The following is an 11,437-nucleotide window of genomic DNA, read 5'->3' on the forward strand; positions in this document are numbered from 1 at the left end:
CTAATTAGGAGGTCACAACAATCCTCAGCACATAGGCTGAGCCTACTGAGATCCCAGGAGTATCCAGGCATTGCTTCTATTTATAGTCCATCATGTCCCACGACACTGTGGACACGTATTGCACTCACCTAAAGAAACCACCAGGCCCAGGGCCTTCGTGCCACTGGCCTGCAGACACCTGGAGGAACAGGCAACCTATAGGCTGCATGGAACCAAAGACCCTAGATCCTGGGATCTGAGCTGGACACACAGCTCATGTGCACACAGTCACCACTGTCACTGAGAGTGCAATTGAAACACCCGCAGAGTTAGCAGTGGACCTGATCTGCCCACGAGTGGGGGTGAACTGCATCCCTTGAAAATGATTGTGTCCAGAGAAAGGCAAATTTTGTAGGATTTCACTTATCTCAGATTCTCAATTATCAGGTTCATAAAAAGATAAAGTACAATGTTCTTTTCCTGGGCCTCAAGGGCACTAGAATTCAGCATAGATGGCAAGAGTATGTCCACGTGAGTTCTGGAGATGCATGGTGGTGACGCCTATACACCAACATAAACATGCTTAATGTCACTCAACTGTGTCCTCCAAAATGGTTTAATTACAAAACAGATGTTCGGTGTCAATTACCACAATGTAAACCCTTGGGAGACTGCTGATTGACTCATCTTAGCATAAGTCAATGAATAAAGGTCCTCAGGTGTCAAGCTACAAAATGTGGGATGAGCATGGATGAGGATGGGCGGGAATATCCTCCCCCTCTAACACAATTAGGGAAGGATTTGCTGCCCTCAAGTGGCTAGGGGGCCTGGGATCTTGCCACAGAGGGGGATTCCAAACCTCACATCCCCTGACCCAGGCCAGAAGACCAGGTAGAGTCCAAGGACCCTGGGGTGGCCCAATGGCAATAAAGGTCAAAAGGAACTGGGATCTGCCTGGACCCTCAATCCCCTACTCTGAGCAGGGCTGCATGACGAGGCCAGAGGCCATCCACAGCAATCTGCCTTTACAGGAAAACAGGGACTCCAGGCTGCCTCTGGCTCACTGAATCAGGGTGGTGTTTTCATAAAGCAAAACCACTTCCTCACATTTGACCAGCAGCTCATGCGCTGACAGCACAATGGCTGGCTTGACTCAGGCCCTGAGAAATGAAATAGAAAATTCATAGTAAACCCATCTTTAGCTCTTCCACATCATCGGGGGTGTGATTCACTTCCATCAACAAAGATGTCTGAAATGATGTCTAAACATGCTGGAAACTCACCTCCGTGTGGAACTTTTCAGGAAAAAGGGGATCAAATCTCATGAAGCAACTCTTCTCTCCTCTAGCCCATGGGCAATGCAAGGAACCTGCATGATACCAGAGGCTCACTCTCTCTTCTCATGTCTTCTGGAAAGGATTCATGAATGCTTCCTTCAAGGTGAAGCAGAAGCCTGCATTCCCAGCTGCACAGAGTGTTTGAGGGCAGTGTCTCCCTTAAAACCCAAGAAGAAAAACAGGTCATTAAACGGGCACATTGGTTAGAGTACATGATCAATGATCCCTCCTCCCTGAAGCCTTACACATGCCCATATTTCACATTCACAGAGAAATGCTTGGCCATTCTCAAGACCAAGAGACCATGATGCTCATCACCAGGAAGTCAATAGGAACATGAACAGAGCAGCATGGATTGCAGAAGGTGGCACACCAAGGATCTGCAGCACAGCTGCTAGAACACAAGAGGTTAACTTCAGTATTGACTTTCTGCCACCTGCCAAGTACGATGGTAATGTCAAGCACAACATGCAGATATGCAAGTAGTGGGTGACACGGTGCATCCATTAACAGAAGTGGGCAACATCTTTATTGGAACAAGGAAGTATCTTATCCTTACTCATCAAAATCATCACAAAGAATAAAATGGATGCAAGACTTCTCATTTCACTATCATGTAGCTGTTGGAATTCCCTATTAAATAATACCTTCTCCAAAATAAAAAATATCTCAGACATGTGTCAACTGTTCAATGGATGACATTTTAAAAACTAGGCCTTTCCTTCATATTTATGTATGCTATAGCCCTGCCTAAGGCTCTTTGAGAAAGGAGCACATAGAATTGGATCTTTGCAAATCTCACATTTGCCGATAAATATTACCGACAATGTCAGGCATGGCGAAGTGAAAAGTGGGACTTTGGATACTCAAAGAATGCTATGTTGTGAGATTGGTGTCTCTGACTCATAGACAGCATGTGGTTTCTATGAAAGCTGGTGAGGGAGCAGGAGTAACGAAGCTCATGGAACAGATGACTTCAGGGAATACTGACAGATAGGCCAAACTGGAGAACATGTTCCAGCTAACATTGGTATTTGGGCTCCTGAGCCCAGTCCTGTTTTAAAAAAAGTTGCAGAAAGGCAGTGTTCATGTACAAAATGTCTACCATGTATAAGTGGGTAATTGAAATGTCATCTAGGTACACATCTGATAGAATGGTCTGCCAACCTATGAATTTCATTCTAACAAATAAAAGGAAAACACAGACATGAGACATAAAGATAAAACCTTGTCTTCACCAGGATGCCTAAAAATAAGTTTTATTTGCCTCATGCAAATAGCTTTCAATAGAACTTCTGATTTCTGAATGAACCCATTCAATTTTATAATGCACAGATCATAAGGTTTTCTTTACAAAATATTCTCTTCTTCTTCTTCTTCTTAAAGCCTCACATAGAAAATGTCTCACAGGACATAGGAGGGGAATGACCCAAAGGATGAGAGAATGGCTGGAACCGTTCTCAAATGTGCCCATGTAGCCTAAAGTTTGAAGGCACCTAATTGTACTCTAAAATAATGATGAACCTATTTGATCCATTAATTAATAAATAGCACCACTTTACCACTTGAACCAAATCACAGAAAAATGGAAACAGATGATCGAATTCCTCTTCTCCCATCACCTCCTGGCCCAGACTCTCCCCAGAGGTGCCTCTGGTCATCTGTCTATTAGGGAGTCACCCGTGGTCCCCTATCTCTCAGAAAAGAAAATCACCTCAGCTACTGTCCCTACAGCCAAGTGATGGCTGCGGTTTCCACACTGTGTGGATCTGAAGAGATGCACAGTGCCGCTGGACCAGCCTATGTTCAGGGCTGTGACTGTGTCCCACAGGTGAAACATGTGGTCCAGGGTCTTCTTTCCACCCACAGGTCCTAAGAACTTGCAGTCAGCACGTGCCTCCTTATTCACTGTGGCCACAGACTTCCTGCCAATGGCCATTGCATTGTACATGTCTTATAATTTAACACAGCATTGAAATGAACTTCCTTCTGGGAGCTTCCCAGGGCACGTCCCAAGACCTGAATTTCTGTGTTGTAGGGAGCATAGCATTCGTGCATTTTTTAAGTTTCATGGATAATGTTAAATGTGCCTCCAAAGTGTATGAAAAAAGCTTATCTTCCTATCCCCTCCCAGCACATATTATCAACATCCTTAATTTTGGTAAAAAATAAATAAAACACATCATTTGAGCCTGTGTTCACCTTCTTGCCAGCTGTGTTCCAGTGACCTCTTCCCATGCATAGTGCTCATCTGTGTTTCTCCTCGTGCCTCCTGTTCTACTAGGTTGCCATTTCCTCCCAATTGGTCCCTCTGTTTTGACAATGTTTGGGGCATATTTCGTTGGAGAGTAGTTTCTAACGTGGATGGTCAATTGAACCATCTTGACAGCTTTGGGTTTTGAGGACTGAAGCCAACCCTCCCCATTTCTAGGCCACAGCCTCTTCTCCTAGATTTCTACCAGTATTCCAGTAAATATTTCATTTAATTTGGTTGGTCTCTGTGTCTGGGTTCAAGACTTAGGTCCTGCACTTGTTTGCAGGGACATTGTGCTTTCTGGTTTGTTGTGTTGGCTTCTTGGGGACACTGTGAGGATCAGGTAGGCAAGGCAGGTAGAGTGGCTGGCCTAGAGCATGGCCCAGAGGGAGCGTTTGATCAACATTATTTGTAAAATGACAGCTGTCAATTATCACAACCAACATGAAAGGCCATCATAATAATCATCATTATTAAAATATTGGTCACAATAATGTTTTCTACTTCTATGGTACAACTGTATTATACTCTCCATGAGAGAGTTCACAGGCCATGTGTCATTGTGTGTCTGCTTCTGTCACTTAGCCTGGAGGCTCCTGGCATAGTTTGCGCTTCAGGACTGGAAGCTCTTTTACGATACAGTTTTGAAGTGGCCATTGGTCGCCTGATGGTACTCCATGGGGTCATCTGAGCCTGGCTTGCATCTGGCTCCTGCAAGCCAACATCCTGTTTTGTTAGAAACTCCATCGAAAGAAGCTTGGAACTCCTGCTCTCTTGTTCATCTCTGAAGTTCTGCCATTTCTTCTCAGATGGCTCCATCTCCAAACCTTTCAACCCCCTCCCCTGCTCCAGAGCTTTGAAGCGGTTTCTTTGGAAGCTTCTGCACAGGCTTAAGGACAAGCCATTCCTCACATGCTCCTTCAACAGGAGGAAGAGAGGGACCAGAAGGGCCACAGGGAGCAACCTCCTGCTCTGTTCCAGGCAGCCACTTCCAGGCTGGGGCTGCAGCCTGGGGCTTTCAGGACTGCTCTAGCTAAGGGGGAAGCCCTACCCAAGCCTGGGTCACAGCCTCCCATGCCCTAGGGCAGCTGGTGAGCACTCGTGGAGGGTGGAGGGGAAGGCTTGCACCCCAGGAGTCGGGTCTGGACAGCATTCAGGTGGGAAGAGACCACTGGTCACCAAGGGGATGTGAAGCAGGGGGTGACCCAGGGCAGCCATGAGATCTCCTCTAAAGACCACTGTGGTCCCAGCAGTACAAAGGGACTGAGTGACATTATTACTCTTCCCTGTTTTAAGGACAGAGGTGTGGAAGGGATTCCTGAGAGTCACAGAAAAGGTGGCTCACAGGTTTCATTTTGCCATCTAGGAGTGACTTTGGCCGCACTGGTGGCAATTCCCCGGACCTTTGATGATCCCCCTGGCATCCTCCCAGTGAGTCCTCCCAGGCCCAGTCTCAGGGGCAGACAGCTTCTCTGACTGCTCTCCCTGGACCTGAGGATCACATGGGGTTTTGAAATTCTTTTTGTTGCCGCACTGGGCATTGAACCAAGGGCCTTGCACATGCTAGGCAAGTGCTCTACAGCGGAGCTCACCCAGCCCTGAGGGTGACAGGTTTGGAGAGCATTTGCTAACTGAGTCTTGGTGAGGTGAATTCTCATAGCCCTGAAGTCAGCACGTTTCTCTACCAGCTGCGTTTGCAGGGTTAAGATCTTAGCTTGAGTTTTGTTTCCCCTTATTTCTTCACTTCTCTCTCTCTCTCTCTTTTGGTACCAGGGGTTGAACCAAGGGGTGCTTTACCACTGAGCCACATCCCCAGCCCTTTTTAAAATACTTCATTACAGACAGAGTCTCACTGAGTTGCTCAGAGCCTCACTAAATGGCTAAGGTTGGCGTCAAACATGCCATCCTCCAGCCTCAGCCTCCAGAGTTGCTGGGATTACAGGCATGCACCACTGCCCCCCAGCTCTGCACTATTCTTAATCAGAGAACCTGTGGGGCTATGTATACTAGGTATGAATTGAGTTGCCCTCCAGAGAAAAGAAAAAGTAACAAAGCACTGCTGTGTGGGCAAATCAGGGATGACCCCAGGACAGGGTTAGCTTTCTCTCCAAGGAAACCCCACTGCCCAAAAGGAGCCCCTTGCCCAACGCAGTGGTGCACTCCTGTAAACCATGCAACTCGGGAGGCTGAGGCAGGAGGATAAAAAATTTCAAAATCAGCCTTAGCAATGGCAAGGCACTAAGCAAATCAGTGACACCCTGACCCTAAATCAAATTCAAAATTGGGCTGAGGATGGGGTTCAGTGGTCAAGCATCTCTGAGATCAATCACCGGTACCACTCCCCCCACACCCCCCCACCCCCCATGAAATAAAAGAGCCTCTGCTAAGGACTTCCATATTGGCTGAGGCAGCTGCCTGCAGTGTGTGTCCTGCAGAATGCACTCAATCTCCCCAGGCCTGGGTTGTGGGTAGGGGTTGGCCTGGTGACCAGGGGTTAGCCCCCAGCTAATGATCACTTGGTATTGTGGTTTGGATGTCAAATGTCCCCATTGCCCTTGTGCTAAAGGCTTGGTCACCAGCCTGTGGCCCTTGGGACACAATGGAAACTTTAGTAGGTGGGGCCTCCTGGAAGGAATGAGATCATTAGGGGTGTGACCTTGAGGGGGATATTGGGACCCAGCCCAGTCCTACCCACCCTCTTCCCAGTTACCCAGAGATGAGCAGCCTCCTCTGTCATGTGCTCCAGCTGCCAGGATGTCCTACTGTGCTGCCACAGGCCCAAAGCAACAGGGCTAAGGTGCCATGGACTGAGACCTATGCATCCATGAGCCAAAAGAAACCCTGATTCCTTTTAAGGGGATTCTCTCAGATGCTTTGTCACAGAAACAGAAAGCTGACAGCACCCTTGGTCTGTACCCCTGCTTTATAGATGGGGATGCTGAGGGCCCACAGGAAGCCGAGCAGCCCCAGGTCACATGGTCCTGTAAAAACAACTATTATCCATTCATTCACTGACTACATGGCAGGAGCTGAACTCCAGATCTCAGTGTTTGAAAAAGTTGTGTTTCCTTCTTGCCCCTTAGTCCCTCGCTCTCTCTTTTTGTATGAATCCAAGAAGGACCTTCAGGAGATTGCAATGCCACCCAGTCATCCTAGCCAACTTTGTACTTGAACATGAAGTTCATGAAATGTTTCTGCTTCACATTGTGTTAGTCACTAGTCATCAGAGAGCTCTGTGCTTTCACCTACAGAGTGCCACCCCACTTTCCTGCTGCAAGGACTCTTCCTGCCAGGTCACCTGCTGGATGGAGGGCACTGCCCAGTGCCCTAGATCTCTCCTGAATGTCCTGTGACCAACCCACTGCAGGCCAGGCAGACATCCACAGAAAAAACAGCAAGAGGGTCTGGCGCCCCCTGCAGAAAGCACCCCCATCCAGGTACTGTTATATAGATGCCCACAGAACATTCCCCAAAACTGCAGCAGCTTGGACTGCATCCAAATGCAACCACAGGCCGAGCACAGTGCCACCCACCTGTGCTAGAGTGACTCAGGAGGCTGAGGCAGGAGGATTGTGGGTTTGAGGCCAGGTTTAGCAACTTATTGAGGCACTGTCTTAAGATAAAGAATTAAAAGGGCTGAGGATGTAGCTCAGTGGCAGAGCCCCTGGTCCAATCCCCAGTACCAAGAGGAGGTGGAGATACCAGAGATGGGAACTTCTGAGTTGGGTCAATGGTAACTCCAAGTCCAATGAGACTGAATGCACAGGGGAAGCTTTAACCCGCAAAGGAAAAGGAGGCAGGCAGCTTCAGCTCCAGGTAAAGGACTAGGAATTGAACCCGGGTGCCTTACCACTGAGCACACCCCAATCTTTTTTATTCTTGTTTTGAGAAGGGGTCTTGCTACGTTGCTGAGGGTCTCACTAAATCACCAAGGTTGACCTCAAGTGATCCTCCTGCCTCAGCCTCCCGAGAATCTCTGGGATTACAGGCATGCACCACCATGCCCAGCAGGAAAGGAACTTTTATCAGTGCAGCCACACAGGGAAGGCAGGGGGACCCACATCCTTCACCTGTCTTCAGGGAGTGACAATGACTTGGAGCTTTTATAGAGAGGGGAATGAGGGCAAGGGCTTGGGCTTTGCACAGCTGCCAAAGCAGGTGGTCCTGACCAGGTGAGGTCTGTCCATCTTCCCAGGATTGGTCAGGTGGTGCCTTCTCAGGAGAGCTGTCACCTGCTTTGGCTCTCAGATGCACATCAATCAGACCTTGTTCCTGGGACATGAAACAGACTGCATGGGGGCGGGGGTCTGGATTCTGAATTAAGAGCAACTTCCTTCTGCTGAAAATAGAGACGGGCTGCAACCTCATGCCCACCTCAGGAGCCAGAAAAGCTAAGATGGGTCCCGCCCTTCCTCAGGCCTGGGCACAGGCCATCTGCCTAGGCATTTTCTGTGTTTTTCCCATTTTTGCTTTTCTTCAGGCCAAGGAAATTCACGTATGTAAATCACTTGGGTTTTGTTTCTATAAACTGTAACCACTTCTGTGGGTCAGGGGCTTCTTCCAAGCCTTCTGGCTGCTTCTCCCCAGTTTGATCAAAGTTCTTTATTTTTTCCTTTTTCTTTCTTTTCTTTTCTTTTCTTTTTTTTTTTGCCTGTTCCTTGTGCTGGTGGGCACTGATGCAGCCAGCAGGGTCCAGTATCAAATCCAAGGTGACTCAGGCAAAGGGGATGGATGGGCCATATATTGAGGCAGAGATGCTGCCCTTCTAATTCTGCCTTTAGCCATCCATTGGATGTCTGTGGGTAGAGGTGGAGGGCTGGAGTCCTCCTTACAAACTCCCCAAGACTCAAGTCAGCAAACACTGAAAGCCCTGTCGCCCTCAGGGACAGGGCCCCAGACAGTTCCTTGGTGCCTCCCAAAGGCTGCCAAGGGAGAAGTCACTTGGGGCCCGTCTCCAGGAGGATCATCAAGGGGCGGGACAGGGGGACTTCAGGTAAAAAGCTGCAGCCAGCTCGCCCTAGGACCCCAGCCCTCACCAGCCCCACCGCGTTCCTGGACAGAAAGGTTTCCTCGAGCATCCTCACTGGGTGTCCCTGCAGCAGGGCCCCAGGACTGCCCTGGAAAGGGATCTGTCAGGTGGGGGCGACCGATTTCCCTGATATATGCTGCTCAGCACCAGTATCCCCTTCTCTAGGCTCCGCAGAGGCCCCTGAACCTGCAATGTGCCCAGATGTGCCTGGCCTGCAGCCCTGGCTCTGAACCAGCCTCGTGGAACACTGGGTGCACAGTGGAGGCCCGTGTGCAGTGTCCTCCTCCCAGTGCGCACCTCCTACTCATCCCTTGGCACATCGCCAACCCTCTTTGCTCCCGGGACCCCTCAACTTTCTTTCCAAAGGCCTTAGAATCCCCAAAGGATTGATGCATGAGGGAAGGGACCTGCATCTGGGGGCAGAGACCTCGCTTTAGCATCATGTTGCCTATGTGGTACTTACACCCCTGAAGATCTCGCCCAGCATTTGAAGCAGGATCGATTTAGCCATGCAGCAGGTAAGCACTGATAAGCTCAAAACATTGCATGGACAGGAAAGAGATTTCTTCTGCAATCAATTTCTACATCATAGTCTTCAGTAAAGGAAGAGACCACTTGGGGGCTTCTCTGTCCCCTGTTGGTTGTAGCTAATTTCAAAAAACAGTTTCAATGAAGGGCAGCAACCTGCACATTTCAAGCACACTCTGCTGACTTCCAATACTATGCATCAGCTGTGAGGGCACCACAATCAATATAAACAACATGTCTATCACCCTAAAAGTTTCCTCCTGCCTCTCTGCAATCCCTTCACACCTCCACCATCCCCCTTCACATCTCCAGGTGACCCCTGATCTGCTTTTTGTTACTATATACTTTCTAGAAGTTTCAATAAACGGAATCATACAGCATGTTTTATTTTTTTTTTTAAATCTGGCTTCTTTCAACATAATTATTTTGAGCATCATCAAGGTTAAGTGCCAATAGCTCACCCTTTCCTATTTTTGAGTGATCAACTGTCTCTTAAGGTGGGCCTGGGGAGTCTGCATCCACTCACCTGCTGATAGACATCTACACTGTTTCCAGTTCTTGTCTATAAACAAAGCTGCTATGAAAATGTGTATACTAGTCTTGGCAAAGGCAGGTTGTAATTGATGGATTTCTGGAGGCTCAGTAGGCAAGTTGAATATTGAAAACTCCAGGGAGGGAACCCAGTGGGCCGAGCTTGTTCTGCAGAGTGAAGTCCTGAGTTTAACCCCCAGCACCAAAAAAAAAAAAAAAAAAAAAAAAAAAAAGAAAAGAAAGAAAGAAACAGAAAAAAGAAAAAGAAAAACTCAGAACCACCGCCAGATCACAGGCGCCCTCCACCTTTGTGGGTTTCACCTGCAGGAGTTCAGTGTTCCCACTGAGACTGTCTCCAGGTTCCTCATGTTTCTGGACCTTTCTGACATACGCCAGAGCATTCTGTTCCTAAAAAGGCTGCCCTCTAGAGAAACTGCTTTATCAGAGTCTGAACAACTGGGAATCACCAGAGCCTGTGTCACCTGGGGGAAGGCAGGCACCCAGCTCCAGCACCCTGAGTCCTGCTGTTCCACCTAAGAGGGCAACAGGGAGAAGCACTGGGGACATTCCCAGCTCAGGATGCAGGCTCAGGAGACAGGGACCCGCTGGAGGGGCCACAAAAAGCTTGCCTCCCACTCCTGGACACTCCCCAAGGCCTATTTCCAGGAGCTCCCTTCCCCAGTGCTAGAGTTACAAGGCAGACTAAAAGGCAAAGGCCTGAGAGAGGAGCAAGCACGGACACTAGATTCCCACCAGGAGGGATGCTGGGACCCTCAGACCAGGAACCCCTCAAACAACCACGACTAACCTGCCAAGGGCTTTCATGGGAAGACAGAGAACAGGCAGGAGCAGAGGGGACAAGGCAGAAAGAGATGGAGACACAAAATGGTGGGACACAAATGAGGAAGAGCTTTGATGATCTCATTAACATACTGGACTCCACTGAGCAAAGAATGTCTCAGCTTCCAAAACATGAAAGCAAAGCAAGATAGGGAGAGGGAGAGGGAGAAGAGGGAGAGGGAGAGGGAGAGGGAGATGAGGGAGACAGGGAGAGGGAGATGGAGAGGGAGAGGGAGATGGAGAGGGAGAGGGAGATGGAGATGGAGAGGGAGAGGGAGATGGAGAGGGAGAGGGAGATGGAGAGGGAGAGGGAAAGAGAGAGAGAAAAAGGGGGCAACAAGGGAGAGAGAGACAGGGAAAGGGAAAGGGAGACATGCACATGAGTGGGGGAGGAGAAGGGAGAGGTAGAGGGGGAGAGGGGGAGATGGAGAGGGAAAGGAGGAGAGGGAGAGGGAGAGAGGCTGAGGGGGAGGGAGACAGGGAGAGAAAGAACCAACATCTAAGAACTGTGGGAAGATAAGAGGTGTCATGTAGACAAGATGGGAATCCAAGGAAGAGAAGAGGAGAACTTCCCAAATTAGTACCAAATCAAAGTGGCTCAGAGGACTTCAAGCAGAAGGAACAACAAAAGAACTCCACCCAGCTTCAGCCTCTAGGAATCCAAACTGCAGCACAAAGAGAAAGCCAAGCCAACACCAAAACAGAACCACCGTCAAACACACACACCCTAAAGGGGCCAGAGGAAGAAGCCCGCCCTCTGGGAACAGAGACACAATATATCCAACTGCTCAGAAAGTATTCAAGGAAGAGCGTGGAGCAAAACACTTAGAAGTGTTAAGGTGAAAGCCCCCCAACCTACAGCCATGTCCTGAAAACTCAGCCACAGAGTGAAGAGAAATAGAGACTTTCAGACACACCACGGAGAGACTGTGTCACCAG

At 48.9% G+C, this 11,437-nt stretch overlaps 1 protein-coding gene across 4 annotated transcripts in view; it reads right to left on the reverse strand.

The window, feature by feature from the left end:
* Positions 1-1,474, reverse strand: part of LOC144372078 (uncharacterized) — a 161,591-nt gene extending 160,117 nt beyond the window's left edge. For all 4 annotated transcript variants that reach the window (XM_078035494.1, XM_078035493.1, XM_078035495.1 and 1 more), the window contains exon 1: positions 1,263-1,474. In XM_078035494.1, coding sequence (XP_077891620.1) covers positions 1,263-1,304 — 42 coding nt within the window. In that variant the 5' untranslated portion in view covers positions 1,305-1,474. The remainder of the gene's footprint in view (positions 1-1,262) is intronic.
* Between the last annotated feature and the right edge of the window lie 9,963 nt (positions 1,475-11,437).

The sequence above is a fragment of the Ictidomys tridecemlineatus genome, chromosome Y, assembly GCF_052094955.1.
Source record: "Ictidomys tridecemlineatus isolate mIctTri1 chromosome Y, mIctTri1.hap1, whole genome shotgun sequence".
NCBI classification, from domain to species: domain Eukaryota; kingdom Metazoa; phylum Chordata; class Mammalia; order Rodentia; family Sciuridae; genus Ictidomys; species Ictidomys tridecemlineatus.